A 20,540-nucleotide genomic window follows, 5' to 3' on the forward strand; every position below is an offset into this window, starting at 1 on the left:
TCACCTATTGTTTTTGCGAAGTGTCACCAAAAATGTCTAAGTTATGCAGCTGGCAACTTGGCAAAGACATATTCTGCAGGGTTTGTGAATAATTCACGAGAGAAGTACATGAAGCACTTAAGAAATGCAATGATTCTTCGTCTGTATAAGCAAAGCTTGAAAATAAAACCCCAGAATGTAGTGTCTTATTTTACTCACTGCAAGCTTAAGACTTCTATTTTTTCACCTTAATTTTGAAAGTATTTAAATCTGTAAGAGGGAGTACCCAATTTAACTACACTTCAGTACAGCAGAAACCATGTGAAGCTTTCACATAAGTACCTGTCAACCTACACAGCACAACGTACAAGCCCACAGCAAGCTAACGCAACCTGGATAATGCAATGTCAGCTTTCCTGTGTAACTGCTAGTATGCCACCGCGCACAGTTCCACAACTATGAGAAACACCCATATTTGTATTTTTCTAGACTTGCCTGACTAATGGACCAGAAGACTAACAATGCCTCTGCTCTTTGCACTCACCTCTTCCCTTTTGCTTCCCAGTAATGCAAAATTTGCTAAAACAGTTGTACTTTCAGAGATAAATGATGACTCCCCTGATCCCCAAGCAAATCGTTGGCCTCTTCTGTGCACAGTCCATTTTTCACTTACTGTCTGTGTGATCATTCAGTCTCCGGATGATGGCCATTTCTTCTTTTGTTGAACGCTGTTGCAATATATTTCATTGCCCTGCTCTACTTGGAGAAAATCCCCCACTGAACCTCACTTTTGTTACTTAAAGGACCTTCTGACTTGTGCAGTTAGGAGGATGACTCAACAGACCCTCATTTAGCTATTTAAGTGTAAAGAAGCACAACGACTTAACCACTGTCCCTTCTTCAACACGGCTTCCGAAAGACAGGAGCTTCAAAATTGCCATATTGTTACGATACCACCTAGTTAATCTTATCTCTGCTGTTTACAACTATTAAATGCTTCCTAGGAATACATAAGCAAACCCCCAAATCAGCAATTACTGTGTAAGCTGCTCACTGGAAAAACGATCACCTCCTACCGTGATCCTGAGGGTTCTCTGTATTTTTGTTATATAATAAAGAAGATACTCGCCGATCTCCTTTTTCACACTCTTCTGTGTCTCTTCCGAATGCTAGTGCATTCTTCCCCCTATCAGGCTAGAAACTGAGAAGCTAGTATGGTGAAACCTCACTGGAGTATGGTGAAACCTCACTGGAGTACTTTCCCAACAGCATCTGTTGTGACAGAGAAGGAATTGGAATGGACTATGTTTGCAATTGACTGTAATCGCTCATTCCCAGCAGGCACAATAAGTAAAGCGAATCATTGCAAGAGCACAATCTTATTCTTATTCTCCAATTACCAGCGTAGTTAATTAGTGAAAAAAAGGGAGCTCAGTGTTTGTCAATATGTGCTCCAGTTGGCAAAACTAGCAAGCTACGCATTTATTCAATCTTCCAAGCCAAATTTACTCATGATTTAAGTGGCTGCAACTCCAATTCTACTTAAGTCAAATGAAATGTTCCTATTTATACCTAAAATGCAGACCTTCAGGTTTGCGAAAGCCCTGGAATGGCCCAATGGAATAGCAAACTGCCACGTAAAGGTCACAGGTTCATGCAGCCTCGTGGGAGCAGTCACATAGCCTAACTTTGGACGCAGAAAGCTAAATCGGCAGAAAACAGACTCCCCTGCAGACTGGCTTCAAGCAAGAAAATAAGCCAGGTGTTAGCAGCGATGCTCTGGAGAAGCTGAACTGCTCCCCACTGAGAGCAGACAAAGGTTAGTGCCCCCTGCCCAAAGCCAGCCTCGGCGAGTCCTGCTCTCCCCCTCGCAGCAAACCATGACAGAGAAACGGCATACAGCTCTCAAGAGAGTTAACCTTGAGCTAAACAGAAGCCCAACGCCAGATGCTGAGTTTCAGAAAGGAACCCTTTCACTTAGCTTTTCAGCATATATAGCATTATTATATTTCAAGGGAGCTTCAAAGGAAACTGGATTCATCAGAGAAAATGAGCACACCCAAATGAAGTGTGACACAGGAATCCATCAAGCACTGTCAGTGCTCTTTAGGCAGACTATCATTTCACTTCTGAGCAGAACTTGGGGTGAAGAGGGGCTGGTGCTATAAGTCTGTATTTATATGCTAATATACAGGGAGTATAGTGCAGCTGCTTCTGCGGCAAAGTGGTATTTAAACCTGCATATTTGAATAATGCAAATGAAAACCAGGCAATTTTTATTTTACTACTTCTTAGGCCAATCCCCCGCCCTTCGAGTGAGAATCTCTCACCTGGGAAATACAGCTGTACTATTTCCTTCAGCAGATCAGCTCCTGGCCTTTTCTAGAGAACAGAGGTTCAGACTCAGAGCCGCTGAACTCTGGGTCAGTACACAACGTGCTTCTGTGTGCTAAAACACACTTATCACTTTTGAAAGGAAAAAAAGTCTCACCTCATTATAACATGGCCTATGGGTGCCAAGTACTCATCTTGATATAATGAACTTTTTATTTTAATAGGCTTCATAATCAGAAGAGAAAGCTCCAGAGAGAAAATGTGAAACATGGAGGTATTTAGTACTGTTACTGGCAAAGGAAAGTCCTGGCGGATGTCTCGGTAAGAGAGACCATTCCACCCTGAAAAGAGAAACAAGCTGAGCTGAAGGCCGTCAGGTCCCATTAACATCTCCTGATGCGCTAAAGAGAGCCATATGGAGTGTGTGCAGTCGGACAAAATTTGAAGGTTCAAGCAGGGTGAGTTGTTCATAACACAAATCACTTGTGGAAACAGGTGACACTTGCTTTAATAGCTGCTGTTCAAGATGTGCTATTACTGACAAGCAAATTATTGAAGACTACCTACCAATGATTCTCACAGTTGCGTTTATCAAGTTGAGCACAAAACCAGCCCAGGATTTCCCAATGGCTCTCAGAAAAGAGAAATCTGGACCTTGGGCTATTGATGTGCTGGTACACTGAAAAAATGTTTTCTCAGTAGACACTATTAACGAGGCAACTGGGGTCTAAGGTGATAAATTAGAAATTCAAGCAAGGGCTTCAGAGATTAGAAAGAAGTCAGACATTTAGGTACGAAAAAATCCAAGCAAAGCATGATAAATTTAAACTGGAGCATTCTGCAAAACATCCAGAGAGTCTTTTGACAGTTTTATGTTTCTAGCATACTTGTGATGGGATTCCTGTTGTCTGTCATTTAAATACGAGGTAAAAATAAAATTTAATGTTGCTGGATATACAACAACCTACCTTGCCATCTTCAGTATAGACATTTTCATTGTACCCTTTTACAATTGTCCGGTCAATGAAGAGGCTCCGCATCACCACTATCACTTTTAACACTTTTCCTAAGGTAACCTGTGAAGAACAGGAGAAGGACAAAACCAAGCTGAAGGAGAGTTGATGGTGTCTGAATTCACAAGACCATCAAGTTAACAGCTTAAGCTGATGCAATTTCAGTTTTCAATATTTTACAGACAGACCAAAATAAAAGATCTAAAACCACTGTGTGTGTTACGAGGAAGAGAGAGACTATAAAGCGCAGAACAAACAAACATTCATTTGCAACTGAAAATGTATGAATTCACAGAATTCCCTTGTGTAGACATGACACTGCCAAGCAACTCTCTCAATTTTATTAACACCACAACTCAATAACTTGTCAAAAACAATGAGCAAATGTGATTATTTCCGATGTATTTGATATTCTCCAATATAAGTCCACTTAGAGAAAAATAATTCGAAAGAAGAATCGGACTCTTCTAGTGCTAGCTTTTAAAAGCATGCCATGAGTTTAATGGAAAACATTTTAGGTCCAATAAAAATGTAAAATTATTTAAAAGGAAAGTACAGCTAAAAAGTAAAAATGTTACATCTTCAAAGGTTTAATTTTCTTCTGTGAAAGCAGTAAAGTGTAAAGAATAAAACTAGTATCATGGAAAATATATAGGGTCAGTCAGAGTGTAACAACAGAAACAAGCCTAAATTATATTATTGACAAAAATGCAATAACAAAGGCATTTTAATCTAAAAATCAATTTACATTTCAAAGATGAACTTGCACTTCAATATCGTTAAGATGCGTGTCTAACAATAATTCTTTACGTTTTGTTATACAGAGATTATTACAGTTTTTCCTCACCCACAAAAGCATAAAACTGAGGTAAAAAAAGAAACAATTAGTTCATTTTAGTATTTCCCAACCAGCAGAGGCTCATTTTGTATTGTCTGTGTTCCAACATTTCGTCCAGTATAGATTAACACAGGCTAGAACAATTGTGTTTTTACTGCTAACCTCAGCAGACAAATCCACACCCAAAGAAATCAGTCAATATGCATCTTTATTGATTTGTTACGTTTTTCCTTTTTAACTCCTGCTAATGACTCCTACCGACCACCTTGTTTCAACACGAGTAACCTCAACCTGATGCTGACTAACTAAGAGACTAAGAGGCAAATCAACTCTGAAGTGCCAAGATGCTCTTCCCCCCAAGGAGGAAGACAGAAAATCTGGCACAAAGACTCCATCTCAAAGCTGATGCAGGGACCGTGCTGCTGAAGGAAGGTTAGGAGGGGAAATGGTGGCAGGAATGGGACGACGCTACAGGACTTTGCAGAACAGTGACCCGAACTACTCTAAATGTTGCTTATTATATCACTACATAGCAGGACAGAGTTACAAATCCTGAAAAGAACTGATGACAATTCTTTGGCATGGGACATGGAGAAAGCAACTGTAGGACAGAAGAGTCTAAACAACAGGGAAGAAGTTGACAGTGAGAGAGAGGACAGGGAAATGAGAAGGGAAAAAAAAAAGGAGAGATAGACTTTAAGAAGACAGGCTGCTAGGTATAATTTTGCAAGAATATGAAGAGAAAAAGCAGGTCAGAAGAATGGGTAAATTTTTGAAGAAAAATGTTAATAGGCTGAAGTAGGGTAACTTGTACCAAGACCCAAGCCACGCACATACCATGAATAGCTTTTTCTGGTTCCTACCTTCTTACAACAGATTGGGATTTTCTGAACATGTATGGAACTGCCTAGTGCTCTCACACAACCATATCATGATATCAGGTACTGCACATTTGGGTCTAAATGCAGTATCTTGCTGGGATACTCTGTAATAAGACCTAGTTGGTCTGCAATTAAAGGAAATTGGCAGAGTTATTTCAGCACCTACCACTGTATCTATTAAGTTAAAAATGCAAGTCATGACCCAGAGGTGCCCGATCTATGATGCTGATCATCCACTAGAATCAGAAAGACAGTTTTGTCATAACTGCTAAGATGAGGAAATGGAGTCACTTTGAAAAAACTTGTCAGCACACTTAGAGTTAACAGGTTTTTTATTTCTTTTTCTACCTTAGTAAGACTGGCACTTCGCTAGGATATAGGTCTACTGAGAGAACTGACTCTTGTAACTTCACACTAGGCATCAACCATATACAGTAAAATTAAAAGGAGGAAAAGAAGAAATTTTAAACAAAAAGAAAAGAAATCTTCTTAATGGAAGAGCAAAAGGACTGCCCTACAAGCACCCAGACCCAGCTTTATGTATAATATTTTCTATCTCCATTGCCTTCACACACTTCAGTGGATGCTCACTTCTTTCCTCTTCCCTTACGTTCTGCATTCATGATATCTCACATTGCTGCCAGGTGGAAAAAAAATTGGATGAAGTTGATCTGAAGCCTGTGTGGGATGTTCCTGAAAATCCTCAGAGTGAACAGTGGAATGTAACAAGCTGAAAAATCCCATGTTTGTCACTCCAGCTTGCTTGAATATACTTATTGCTGGCCTCAAACCGCCCCACAAGATTTACCTGCACAAATGCTTTCAAAATGCTTCTGCATTAGCTCATTGCCTTTTCCCAGGTCAACTTTTTTCATACCCTTCCAGTAATTCACTCCACCCTTTCACGATCCGTCACAGCTACCCAGACCCCAGCTATCATCCATCATGCAATACTGAAAGGTCAAATTCTGCAGAATGGTCTGGGACAGCAGCCTCGATCACCCACTTGCTCGAGTGTCAAACAAGCAGGGTTACACTGTTTCCCACATGCGTAAGGAGCTGCGTAAACCCATCCTTAGATGGGTACCTAAGGCTGTGAGCTCCCTGAGGAAGGCACCACTGTTGCAATCTCAACTTAGACAACGGTTTGTGCAAAGGGGTCCTCTCCAGGAGTAGGGGCACCCAGGCATCGTGGTAATACAAATGAACGACCAAATACATTGCAGCTTTGGCTGGGTTCGTGTTAGGTTGTCTGAATTAGCTCTTACAGTGCTCTGGCACTGAAATAGAAAACTCTCCTATTTTGTGCCGCTGTTGTTTTGACATGGGATTCCTGTAGGTTTTGCACTGGCTGGAAAAGAGATCGGGACTTTCAGATGATTTTGCAGGACTATATCATTAGTTAAGTCTGCCAGAAGCAGAAATTTTGTAAAACTAAGCGTAGCTCAGAGAAATTATAGTTCATCATTTTAACAGCATTGAAAGAATGAGGCTAGTAGTACAAAGCATGAACAACAGCCTGTCACTAGACTGGAGGATGCTCTTAGATTTGGAAGCCAAAAGTATGCTCCACAGCTATTTTCAGGGTAAAGCACATTCTGTATTGTACACAATAAATGGGACACCCTTTATTTTTTCCTCTAATAATCAAGACTTGTAACTGTTTTCAGGACTTAATGTTTTTGTTCACCTCAACTGTATTTTACAAATCATGTTTTCCAGCAAACCATTTTCCTTCTCTAGCTAACTGGAGTCCATGTTCAGAAAAGGTCTATGTATGGAATATAATTTACACCTATAGTCATACAACTGTGTCCCTACAGATCACCTGAAAGAAGGTAATAAAAAACTAATGGCTCCGGTAAAAAAAGTAATTTGATAGTTCTACTCTAAGCTCCCGTAGTGCAGGTCTCTCCTTCTGGAGGTCAAGACTCACCCAGATGGTCCCTATTCAATGGGCACTAAAATGTCCCTGCATTTCCACAGATATCAACTGAAAGAAACTTCTTTCCTTATACAGAAAAGATACCTTTCAATTGTGACAAAAAGGCAACAATTTCCTTTCTAAGCCAACTTTTCCTATTAAATTTCAACTTCTTCTGTCGATATCCTGTTAAGACAGCACTTGGCTTCTTAATATTTCGCCTGAAGGATATATGCCAACTCGTCCTTGATGTAGAAAATTTTAATTCAAATCAATACATGTACAAGGTCACTTTAAAATTCCATTAATATGAATGAAAAAATATGCCCCACAGTTCTGTGAGCTGAAAATGGAACAGTTGCAAGTTAAATACTTCTGTAGCTTCTGTTTTGGTTTGTGTAATAACAATGTACTTCTAACTCCCTTTTAACTAAAGTATACTAAATTCAGACAGTTAAGTTATTCATAAATCCCCTGCTTCCTAAAATGGCAAGCTCCAGAAGAAGGTAGGACAGGCAGCTGATTGAAATCTGCAATATTATGCAGCTTTTCTGACAAAGATATATAAAATAAAAATCTTCTTGAAATATCCCAGTTTTAAAAATATTTTGTCTATCACCAAGATAATTCTCAAAGAGCATATGACAGACACTGTATGCCAAGAAAGGGGGAGGGGGAAACAGAATAATCAGTGAGAATGGCTTAGATAATTTCTTGTAAGACTGCTAAAAAAGTTCCCATTTAACATCACTTATGATTGGAAAAGAAGTAAGTACCTCTCCAAGTAAAGTCCGAATTGGGGTCAAAATTAGTTTACAAAGTGAAAAGGATCAAAAATAATTTACCATGCCAAAATTCTGCGAGGAGGAAATAGCTTGAAATCCTCCCCCTTAATTTTGCCTCCTCACTGAAACTGATACCAAATGAAAAGCCCTTCTATAAACAATTTTTTAAAATGCATTAACAAACATTCCTTCTTCAAATTTATTTAAAAGTTTGATATTAGGAAAACGTATGCTGACACCACCAAGCTCCAACACTTTGCAAAAAATTCCCAAAGCTCCAGATTTCCTCTCAGCATCCCAGGGAATTTGCTGCTGATTTGAGCTGCAGATGCTCTGCAATGCAGAGCTAAAAGAAAGAAAACATTATTTTCGGTTAACATGGGTACCTCCCTGCTTGTATGAAAAGGAGCACCAGTTTGTACGTGTTTTTTATTCACCTTAGAAAACAGTAAGGCAACATCAAACTAGACCTGTAACCAAGCTGTACATATTTCCAGCAAAAGGCCAGACACCTGCTCCTTGCCATATAGCCAGCCAGAAGCTTGTCCTCCCACTTGTGTATCTATCTTACTAATCAGTAGGATGCCTGGAAATCATATATATATATCTCAACTGAAAAATAAGGTTTTATATTAAAAATAAAGTAAAAAAAACCCACCCAGACTTTCAACTAGTTTTTTTTTTTTTCCTATGTCTCATCTGCCGCTGGTATGAATGCCGCGCTTTCCCTCACATGCTCATTATTCTTTAATGATGCCTATTTGTAAATAGCAAGATAAGATGCAATTAAGCCATTAGAGTCTAAATAAACAAACATACTAATTAGGTTCTTTACAAGGATTTCTTTTTTTATGTAAGGGCTGGAATTTACCTTTCATTAATCTAACCTAATTGCAATAGTGCATGATAAAAAGTCAACATAAATGAAGGACTTTAAATGATTTTGCCATATTAAGGATGAGCTGGTGATCCTCTCCCTCGGTAACATGGCATATTCTCTTAATAAAGTGAACAAACTGGCACAGAATATTGTTCAAAGGTTAAAAGACAGATTTTGCCAGTGCCCAGTCACACTTAGGGAAGGGTCACCCTAGTCCAGCATTGCTACAAATGATGAAATGGATTCTGCCTCTTTTTCCATTCTAAATTATAGCACACCAGAAATTTTACAGGGATGAAAGAGATGTTTGATCTTGCAGAATATAAATCTATGGGAATATCAGCACAGACCTGTGAGTCTTTGGGACTGGACAGCAACCCTGGGGCATAGTAACCCTGTGGAGGGAGCAAAGCTGAGGAAATTTCTTGCTGGTCTTCCTCTACTTTTTCTACCCTTGCTCACTTTCCCGTCAAAAGACCCTTCCTCATCTTCCTCATTCTCTAATAAGACAAAGAGAGAATAATTTACAGTTTACTTGTCACCCCCCCGTTCACATACTTTGCTGATTCAAGACATTCTTCCTCCACATATGTGACCTCAAATGCTGGCTTAATGCTTTTTAAATGCTGGTTCTCAATCTTAAGAGACAAACTGTGAAGCTACCGCAGTCACAACAGTCCCACTCTGAGCTCAAAGTGATTCCTCAAGATCCGGCTCACACAAGAGATCCTGAAACATCCCAGTGCCTCCTTCAAATCCCAAAACCTAGGTAGCGTCTCCAAGAGGGTAAATCCCTAAATTAATGTTCATCACATGTGCCTAAAACTAGGTGCCTAAGCCACCAAATGTGATCACCAAATCTATATCCCTATCACAAACCTGCCTACCTCTAGCCAGTGCCTGCTTTCCACTAGTTGCCTAATGAACCACTAGCCTGGTAAGGATTCGGAACACTTCCGCTGCTAAGCATTGTGGAGAAAAGAGAATGGTTTGAAAATAACACCATTAAACTGTTTCCGATCAAGTACGACATCAATACTAATTTCCAATCACTTACCAAATTTCCCCCCCTCCCCAGTTCTTCAAGATCAGGGTCTCTTGAACAAAAATCAGTTTGGTGGCCTTAATGGGCAAACAATAAATGTCAGAATCCATTTTTCCAACAGAAAATAATAACGATTTTATGTAAAACACTGGTAAACAAAAATGAGACACAAGAAATTATTCCGTTTTAGTGAACAGATGTCTAGCCTATTTGCAATTAATACAGCCCACTTCCATACAATCAGACTGTTTAAAATGCTTGGAACAAGACTTGAAAGTTGCAATGCAAATGTGTTTCATTTTATGGAGAATGAATAAAATTGTATAAAAACATGTTTCATTTTTATATGAAAGGTCTAGTAAAAATCAAGGCATCAGTATAAATTTCTAAAATTAATTTATCATCAAAAATTTGTAAGATAATATGAAAAGAAGAAATCATGATTTCTTCCATGAGCTTTGGTTTGGCAGAAACTATTCAATTTTTCCAATTGGAAGTTAGTTATACATATCATTATCCTTTAGAAACAGCTCAAATTACAGAAAAATATTCAATTATCTGTAAAAATATTTACCCGGTGTTTGTAACTTCTATAGTAGTGCTTTTATATAGCTCTACAAACACTGGGGAGACAGATGATTTTAAAGACAAAGTAGTTCCCAGGTGGAGACAAGAAAATAAGTTTCTACACCTAACTAGCACTGGCTAGGTACATGACCCTAAGGAAGGTACATTTGTCAGCTGGAAAAGCGGGCCTAATGTTTACTGTTTTCTAAAATATTTCTGATATTAATGAATGAATGAATTGTACACAGGAATTACATGTTTCACATTGAAAAAAAAAATTCTGAATTTTGATAACAGAAACAAGGTGTGTGAAACAATCATATAATAATCACACCATCAAGTTATTTTAGTAGAAAAAAAATAATGTATCTCTAGGAATACGACTAATCATTCAAAACAAGCAAAAATCTAGGTATTTCTCATTAATTAGAAATCAATTCATGTTTTCTTAACATATGAGATGAGGTTTGTCTATTTACAATTCCTGGCATTTGACCAACAAAATCTCACAAAAACCTTAAGGAGTCCGCAGTTCCCTCTGCTGCTGCTGGAAATTAATTTTGCATAACACTGTTATTAAAGCTGATATAATTCTATGTTTAGGCTTTCTTATGCATAGTGTGATTAAAAGATTAATTGAAAAATCACTAGTGAAGATTGGGATTAAACAGCACCTTGAAATGCCTGCTTTTAAAATCAGTTGAGGATTTCACACAGCTCTGAAAGGTTTCAATTATTTATGTGTTTGGTCTGTGTAGCATAAATCCAGACTAATGAGGTACAATTGCTGTGTATAAATCTAAAGTATAAAAAACCTCCTTATTGTCTGGAGGAAACAGTAACCTCAAAGGACCAGGAGGTAGCAACCTTTCAAGACACAGCATTTACGCTCTCAGGAATAGTTTATTTTTCTCTTTGCTTAAAGTTCTCAGCTTATGTGAAAGCTGTACCCTGATTAGGGAAAACCCAGCTTAACACAAAGGTTACTTGCCAGAAGAGTTTGACCAGCAGGCTCACATGGCTGCTAATTACTCCTCTTGAAACACCGGACAAATCTTAGACCTTGAAAGTCCCACCTCTACAGCTGAGGACATAAACTGATTTCCATGTGCACATGGAGTTGTAGAGTCTGGGGCTGAAACTCTCTGTATTAGGTCTTTTTCCTAAAGGTGATTTGTTTGGCAAAGTCTCCAGCTATTCTGAAGATTCAAAGAATCTCACAGGCAATCCCTTCCCCTTCTTCCCCATCTCCTTCCAATCATTTGCACATTCTTAAAATACGTATAGTGCTTACCAGTGCCTTTGAAGATGAATACATGTTTCTTCTGGTAAATGGAATGACTGTGTTTAAAGATCTTTTAATATAACAACTAGACCTCTACATCAAAGACCTTCATAAGCAATGGCAGGTATGACATGAACAGTCCAAGGGTGAAAATGGTTGAGATGATACAGTTAGTAATTAACTCTGGGCAAACAGTATGGTTGTGAAATATTTTGACATAAAATAAGCATTATCTGAATCCTTTGGTATTGTGGTAAACCACGCTGCTGCAAGGGAGCAACTCCACATCTAACTTGGGAGAAGTTCAGAGTGAGAAATCACAAGTACTGAAGAAACCTCCTTTCTTCTGGGGGAGGTGCTCTTCACACTGCCCATCCTGCAGCACCTTTCACTGAATGATTTGTGGCTGAAAACAGCAAAAGCTTTTGTAGCAGTCAGGGCCAGATGGAAAGTGCCATATTGGCAACATCAACTGAGACAGATGGGAAAGAGGGAAAACCTGCCTAAAAGAAAAAAAATTATAAACCCATCACACAATCACATACAAAAATACTTTAAAAACAATCTTTTTGATCTCTGATCCGAGGAAAAGATGCATACCCCTGGTTCAATACAGGGCTGCTATCTTGTAGCAACAATAATGTCCTTGATTTAGAGAGCAACTACAACATGGAATTCGGTAAGTTACTACTGCTTGTAAAAGGGGCTTCTTTTACAGCTACCACCTTCCAACCTACCTTATTCCTTATCAGTCACATCCAAGATAATTTGCCCAATTTCCTAACTGTGCCTGAACCTTGAAAAGCGGCATCTATTTTCTGACCTCAAAAAGCCATTAGAAGTGGAAGGCACTTACCATACTCAAAAAGGGGCTCTAAGAGACTGGAAAGGGTTTCAAAGTAAGGAAGTAAAACCAGACATTTTTCTATAGGAAAACAGTTACATATAAAGTCAGGTTAAGAGGAAATGCAAAAGCTTCCAAGACTTATAGCTTCTTAAGACTGCACTGATGAATTCAATTCTTTTCTGGAATACATTGTTCCACTTGGTGAATCCAACAATTGCAGATTAAATGTTTTAATGCCAACTATTTATTTTAACCTCTGACTCAGTTAATCTCTTGCAAATTTGGGGCTGTTCAAAGAAAGTTAATAATGGGATGTTAGACAGTTGATTAATTAAAACTAAACATAATCACAGCTATATTTACTATAGAGAAATTAACAGAACCTTTGAAAAATATAGGCAAAAATCTAACCATAATAGTTTTAAAGTCAACAAACTCTAAAAACAATATAAAATCTAAGGAGTGACCCTAACATTGACTTATATTGACTCAACGATTCTGTTTTGATAAAATATCTGATTTTCAGATTCATTTTACCGTTTGCTTGGAAACAAGAAATATACTCACACGTATACTACACCCAAGCCTTTTGTTAATAGCTTATGTGAGAAAGGAAAATATAAGAGGAAGTGCTATGACAAATCTGGTCTCATTTCTTCACCTGTGTATACAGTATATTTTCTAGTTTTATTTAAAATTTGACAAAAGATGCGGATTCTGTCTTTCACCCTACTAGAGGAAAATCAGCATCCAACTGCTACGCTACAGACTCCAATTCCATGTTGCTGTCTTAGAGTAAAAGCATTAAAGACTTCTCTTGCTATAAGCACAACAGCTGCCTGTGAAAATTGATGTGAACAATAGGTTCTTCTGGAATGAAATCTTGCTTGGTCAGGCAGAAATAAATCGAACGTATTGCCCTTGTTTATCTCTAATCCAGCCTTTACTGCTCATTTACTTCAAAGGCAAATTCTTGACTTCATCATATAACAGAAAGTCACTGACCCAAGAACAACTTGAACAAATTTTAATCATATTGGTTTCCTTCTTCTTTTCTTCCTCCCACCACTCTTTTCCTTCTTAATTATCATGGTTAAGACTCACTCATTGCCAAGACTGCTGAAAAACACATTGAATATTTGAGTTTGCGCTCATACTTCTACAATCACATTAACAATAAAAAGTAATAGATCTTTCGTTTAAAGATGAAATTCTTTTTATCACTCATTTGCCTAAGAGCAAGAAAGTTCCTACATTGCTGTGACAAATGAGGAACAGTATGTTTCGGGGGGGGGAATCTTTAATAACCTGCATTTTAGGAACAGTAATTCAATCCCTTAAGAAATCCATCTCAAAGGATTAAATGATCCAACTTACCAGAAGCATTGCCGAGGTTCCATTTGGCCGGGATAGCTGGATAGACATTTCAGGGAACATCCTATCAATGCGATTGATCACATCATCAACATATCTACCAAACAAACCAAAACAACAGAATTAACACACGTGCTCCTTGCCACAGGCTCAGATTATTACTCCTTTTTAACAATGTCAGCACTTTCCTGAATTAATTTCTCTTTGATACCTGCATATTCTTCAAAAATGCATGCAAGCATAACTCAAAAAGTTATTGATAAGAGGAAACATATCAAAGCCCTATGTAAGTTGTTTCGAAAATTAATCACCCTGCCCTTAAAAACATGCACTCACTTAATCTTTAGTCCAAATCTGTCAGCCTCAAACTCTTGCCATCATATTTCTACACTTTCGCCTCAGGGGGTCGAAGGATACGTTATCAAAATTACTCTTCCAGCATAGGAATTCATAGGTTGTCACCTCCTTACCCTCTCTTTGATAAACTAAACAGACAGAGGTTTTCTCAAAGTCTTCAGACTATTCTTAGGGGTTTTTTTTCCTGAATATTTCCAATTTATTTCATGCACTGGTGACTCTGAAATTGGCTAGTACATTCCAGGAGTTTCTCTGGTGTGATCAAACACAGAGGTAAAATAACATCCTTTCTGCTGGCTATAATCCCTCTGCTTATGCAGGCCGAAGCGAGCCGGCATACATTTGTCTTGGTTCCCCAGTATCGTATCAAGAGCTGACATCCATTTACAGCCAAAACTTCCTTTCAGAGACCTCTTGTCCCAGGACACAACGCCCCATCCCATGGGCATGTCTCACATGCTTCAGTCATTCCTCTGGACATGTTAAAATGCACAGTACTTGCTTTAGCAGAGTTTACAGGACAGTCTCTATCATCTGTGCAATAATCCGTCCTCCGGTACTACTTTCAGTTCTCCTGAAGTATGCAGAAGAAGGGGGGGGGGCACTGCTGCCTTGTTGTCATATGCATCTACAACTCTGCAACCTGGATCAGATCCATGAATGAATTTATTGATAAAATTGTTTTCATGCTAAGCCCACATATGTGCTCTGAAAAACAGATTTCAGAAAAATCGGTTGTCCCAGTTAGATTAACAGTAAAACTGAAAAATCTAATTATTCCCCTTTAACCTGCTTAAATGACAAGCAAAAAATGTTGAAGTCTTGCTCTTCAAAGTTATTCAGTTCTAATGTTAGTTGCTAACCCCCCCCCCCCCCCGAAAAACAATGAGGCGCTATGCTCCACTTGCTATTTTGCAAGGGATTAAAAACCATCAGAAAAAAATACAATAAAATCAAGAAAGCTACACTTACACAGCTGGAAAAGTCAGCCCACTTTTAAAAGTAACAAAAGAATGGAATTAGTTTAACAATTTTGCATAAAAATCTTAATCCGCACTTCTCGTGCAGAAAAAAGTTTCCCCATTCACTTGAATGACTCATTAACAGCTTGCTTGCTGATAAGCAAAGTCAAAACATCCATAAGCCAAGAACTTCCTTAGCACAGTGAAAGCGAAGACGCGTAAGACAGTGCTTCAGGATGAGTAAGCTACACATCGACAGTACGCACCTAACTAATTTTAAACATTACTGAATCCCATACTTTTTTTTATACAGCATGCGAGTCTATACTGTTTCATAAGTGCAATTACTCCAGGCTCCGCAAATAAATTAAGCTATCGCTTGTCCGTGAGTAGAGATAACTGGCTGAGAAACAGGCAAGGACAGATTCTGTGTTTCTTGATCAGTATGGGGTTAGGAACGGGTCTTACAGCCTTCCACACTATGATGCAGATTATTGTATAACTTAAGTTTTCTAATCTTCCAAGCTTTGGGCAATAAGTTAAAACCAACCACAATATGAAGCTGCATAAAACAAGGGCTGCTTACACACTAACACAGTCTATATGCGTTAAGGAAGGAAAATTCAAGTAATTTTAAATCATATAAACAACAGTTGGACTTGGGCATTTAATCCGCTTAGGTCCTTTGGAAAAATCCCAGGGGACATGTACATTTATTCTTTGAAAATGTGATCCAGGCTGGTTGGAGGTAACCAATTCTTCAACTCTTTCTAAGATCTGATTATTTTTTAAATGTAAAATTTGTCTTGACCGTGTGCCTTAAAACTTGACTCAAACCCAACTGTCACCTTCTACTACCTGAGCAGTATAAGGCACAACATGGAATTCACAGAGAGCTTGTGAAGAGTCTTCCCTTTAAGTGAAATCACACATACAGCAAAACAGAAATATTCTAATGTGTATTAACCAGCTCCTGAAAGAACTTAAAGATGAGTTACTAAGACACCTTGGGCTTAGAAGCCTGTTAATTTTGTACCACTCTTCGTAAGTCAGTTGACAAAAAAAGAAGATTAAAACCACACACTTAAGGAAATATAATGTTTTACTTTGGCAAGGCTCAGCAACTCTATCAGGACCATCCACACAGGTAGCCTTTTCCTTCTCTTCTCAGTCAAGAGGATATCAGAGAAAATCCAAGACCAATATGATAAAAGAGCATTGATGTACATATGATCATTTTGCCCCTTTGCCCTTTTTCAAGTAGATATCAGGGTTTCCTGAGGACTCATCAGAACAGAAGGATTCTTCAAAGATGCATATATAATTACTAAATTAGCCTGACTACATGGCGGCCTCAAATATAAAATGACAAACAACCTAATCTAAAGCAAAATTCTTCTATAGATATGCCCTTCAGAGAGGACATCTGGTAAAACATCTTGCAAAGGGATGGATATGATAAATCAGATGCAGCAAAGTAATGTAAAAGTGTAACTGGTGACGACTTTAGAGAAAACTGAAGAACATATGATAAAGACAAGATAAAGTGCACTCCTGAGGCTGTCTGGAAAGAGGGTCAGAGAAAAAGCTGCTGTCTGGAACTTATTTTACAGAACTGAAATACGTTAATTTAGTGCCAAAATAAGCAGAGTCACAATTTACACATCTCTGTCCAATCGGTTTTAGCTCAAAAATATGATAGTTCCTATTTATGTTACAGAACCTCTCACACAGTCTCCGAGAAGCGTAGCACTTAAGGATGGAGAAAAGCCTAATTTTACTTTGCCAATAAGCACTTCTAACTTTTAACGTACTTACCACATCTCAGTTTTCTCCTACTTACAAAAGATGCTGGTTGGAATGAGCATTTAAAAAAACCCAGGAGAAATAATGCAAAGGAGGGAAAAGCAAATGGAAATAGATTTGCTCACACATTTGGCATATCTTAATCTTCAGGGGAAAAAAAAAATCACGGAGTCCTCAGAATTCAATGCGAGCTGAAATTATATGGTAGTAGCTTCCTCTCTTGACCTAGAACAGGCATCGTTCCACCTACGAAGGGTTGAATAGAGCGTCTAGACAAGCTCCCTCCCCATAGCTTCTCTATCATGCAAAGGATGCTCAAAAGCATCTGAAGACAGATTGCAAACGACTGCAAAAGATCATACCCAGTAGCCTACATATTCAATTACAGCACACTATTTAAACTCTCTATAGACAGAATTTCATCTTTCTTATTCTTCTAGGCCTCAAAAGACAATACATTAACGCCTTATAATTGCAACATCCTAAGTTAGTCCCCTTCTATTCAAAAAGCTTCAAGTAACTTCATCAATACCTGCATCCTAATCCAGACCTGTATGCATCCTAGTCAGAAAAGAACAACAGACTCGACCAACATGACTTCTGATCATTAAATCATATCAAATACTAAAGCAATTTTGCTAATGTAATTTCACTGGTCAGAGGAAGGATTTTTAAAGAAGCTTTAATAGCAGGTTTGTACCAACTTCCCTCTCCCATTTTTTCTCATCCTTCTCTCCTTCACGACATAGATTTGTAATTTTTAAGGAGGTTTTAAAATTATATTTTTGACAGAAAATCTTTATTTAACAAATGATAAATAATATCATGCAGGGGTATGCATCTGAATGTGCAACAGAACCAGCCAGTAAGATCAGACCTGACATCAGATGCTCTCCAAGGCTGTCAACACTAGAAATCGTTATTTTCGTTTTAACGTAGTAGAATACTTTTTCTACAAACATGCTATATTAATACCGCAAAAGTCAAAACACAACAATCTACTTCATGAACATTAGAAAAGACTAAAATTAATTCAAAATATTATACTCCAAATGAAGTCTTGTTATAAACATGCAGAAAAATCAACACTAGAATAAAGCAACAGAAATATTCTTTGAAAATCTCTCTGCCACTTTGCCAATAAGCGTATACATAAATCCTCTAGTCCACATTAGAGGAACAATGCCTGGGACAGAAGACGCTTTTGAAGCCAGTTAGAAAATACTGTTTATAAGGGACTAACTAGTTATGCAAAATGCTAAACAAGAAGTTTCATACTAAAACACCAGGTTGACAAGGTAGAAATAATTCAGGAACCACCTTTGTAGATAAATGGTCTCGTAACATCTCTTTGATTCACACAAAGGCCCCCCAAAAGACAGTAATATAGAAAAATAATTCATTATAAGCCTTTCAATTCCACACTGGACAGATGGCTTAGTTCTCTAATGTGACCTCTCTTTTTTATTTTTTTTTATTTTTACTGGATTAGATCCAACAATCCAATGTTAGTGTGATGTTTAACAGCTTAGACAAGATTTAAATAGCATTTGTCCCACACAGTGTTTCACTTGCATGCTGTTCATTTTTTCCACTCAATACAACAATTTAAAGGTTAGAAATGTAAGTATTAATAATAATTTTCTGAGGAGGTCTTTCGGAAGAAAGAAAATTTTGCTAAATGATCTTGGGGAGACAGAGAAAAAGAGAGAGAGAAAAAAATACACATTTGTAATATAAAAGAGCATAATCTTTCCTATACACTCAGTGGAAAACACCACATATGAGATGAAGAGAAACTCTATGATTCTGTTGAATCTGGATTCATGATATTCTGGACAGCAATAGGGGAAACTCTCCACACATTCTCTCACTTACTAGCACAGTATTTACTTGCTCCCAGATATTTTTTTTTTTTGGCTTTCAGTTACTATTTTCAACACAGCTAATAATTTCTTTTCACATGTCTGATATTTCAGAAGCATGGGCTGGCCCTGCAGACTCCTGCTAGCATATGGAGTGTCTGCTAATGAAGGCATCGGTGCAAAGAGCTTGCCTGCACTCTGCTAAGACCTATGGAACAGCTATTTTTTGCAGAACCAGGCTCAATATGTAACTTAAAGCTTTTAGCAGAGGCAGGATTTTAACTATCATAGATTTTATACAGCAACTAAATTGTTTTCAGGCAACCTGATTAGAGAAATATTGTATTTTAAAACATAAAAGTAGTCACAGTTCTAGTGTGATTTATTAATCAATGAATTAAAGTTTTAATTTGAGTCAGCTACCTGCTGAGCAAGTCTCTGCAGGCAGCAAATTCAAGTTGATAGAAGGCTTTTCAGAAGCATCAATTAACAATAGTTATTAAAACAGTGACCTCTGCCAGCTTTTGTGAGATGACACTTCCTGCCTGGATAGGCAATGAAGAGCATGAAAAGAAATTCAACAATTCTCATGCTGAGAAAGCGACTTCAAGTCTCAAGACTAAATTAGACAGCTGGCACAATCCATGACATCCATACATCAATCCTGGAAGTCTCTGCCTCCTTCCACAGGTTTTGTTGGTTTGTTTTTTTTTTTTTTTTTAATTGTTAATTCAGGCTCTTGCTCTTTTCTTCTCTAGAACCTCTATAAAAATGCTCATGCTTCCTGGCTCCAGTACTAAAAATCACTTGCTTGTTTTGACCAACTTCTCCTCCGGCTATAAACTTCCTTGCCAGGCTGTCTTCTCTTATAGTTGTTAACACTGTCCTCTTGCCCTTTCTGAACAAACGGCTTCAGTGGTTTCCTCTCTCTTCTCACCGAATTTCCAGATTTCTGTTGGTGGAAGACTCCAGCCAGGCTCCTCCTGGCTCGTCTTGTTTCCTTCTGTTCCCTTCTCATCTGCACACTAACTTGGTCTGCTGCTATTCCTTCAGTGCCTCCGTTCCTGCTGTGAAATCTTTATTCATGATACATTATAAAGGAAAAATGTTACCTCTTTCAAATAACTAACTGACTTCTAACTACCATGAGGAAAGTTGAGGGCAGAAGGGGCAAACCTGAGTTTCTCGCGTTCTACACAGTTCTTCAGTCTTGGGGCTACAACATACGATCAGCATGAGGGAGTTTCAGCACTGGAGTGTCTTGGTAATAGGAATCCACAGGTGTGGGAAGTAGCAAGCCAGAATGCACACATTGTAAGGAATAAATTTGCTAAGAGACCTTGGACAAAGGTCCTAAGGAACACGTTTGCTAAGATTCATTGCTAAGATTCAACTCCGCCCCACTCTGCAGTGGAGAAGTGAGACAACACGCATCTGAAAGCGCTGAAAGATTCAACTCCAAACCTGAAAGGTGGCAGATTTCCATTTATTCTTGCAAGTTAGTTTGTTTTCAACTTTGCTATGGATGTTATTTTGGTCACAGAGGAATTACGTTTTATTATTGAGCGGATGCAAAAGATTAAGTTATGTGCCTAAATAGTCTAGAAGTGTTTACATATAAACACAGGGTGGTCTGCTTCAAAAGCATATGCACATATAGCTGTATCAAACACTTAACCATCTGCACTTCTCACTCACAAAAGGCCAAACCTAGTACAGCACTTAAGAATGCATGTGAAGTCGTTTGGACAGTTCTCTAAAAGCCAAGACAGAGTGTTTAAGGGTTGGATTTACAAAG

The 20,540-nt window shown here is 38.2% G+C and overlaps 1 protein-coding gene across 2 annotated transcripts in view; it reads right to left on the bottom strand.

Annotated features, from left to right (window-relative positions):
• MED27 (mediator complex subunit 27) overlaps window positions 1-20,540 on the bottom strand; it is a 98,480-nt gene that overhangs the window by 15,312 nt on the left and 62,628 nt on the right. For both annotated transcript variants that reach the window (XM_075519700.1, XM_075519699.1), the window contains exons 4-5: window positions 13,756-13,849; window positions 3,282-3,389 (exon numbers count right to left, since the gene is read on the bottom strand). In XM_075519700.1, coding sequence (XP_075375815.1) covers window positions 3,282-3,389; window positions 13,756-13,849 — 202 coding nt within the window. The remainder of the gene's footprint in view (window positions 1-3,281; window positions 3,390-13,755; window positions 13,850-20,540) is intronic.

The sequence above is a fragment of the Mycteria americana genome, chromosome 17 (assembly GCF_035582795.1).
Source record: "Mycteria americana isolate JAX WOST 10 ecotype Jacksonville Zoo and Gardens chromosome 17, USCA_MyAme_1.0, whole genome shotgun sequence".
Taxonomy (NCBI): domain Eukaryota; kingdom Metazoa; phylum Chordata; class Aves; order Ciconiiformes; family Ciconiidae; genus Mycteria; species Mycteria americana.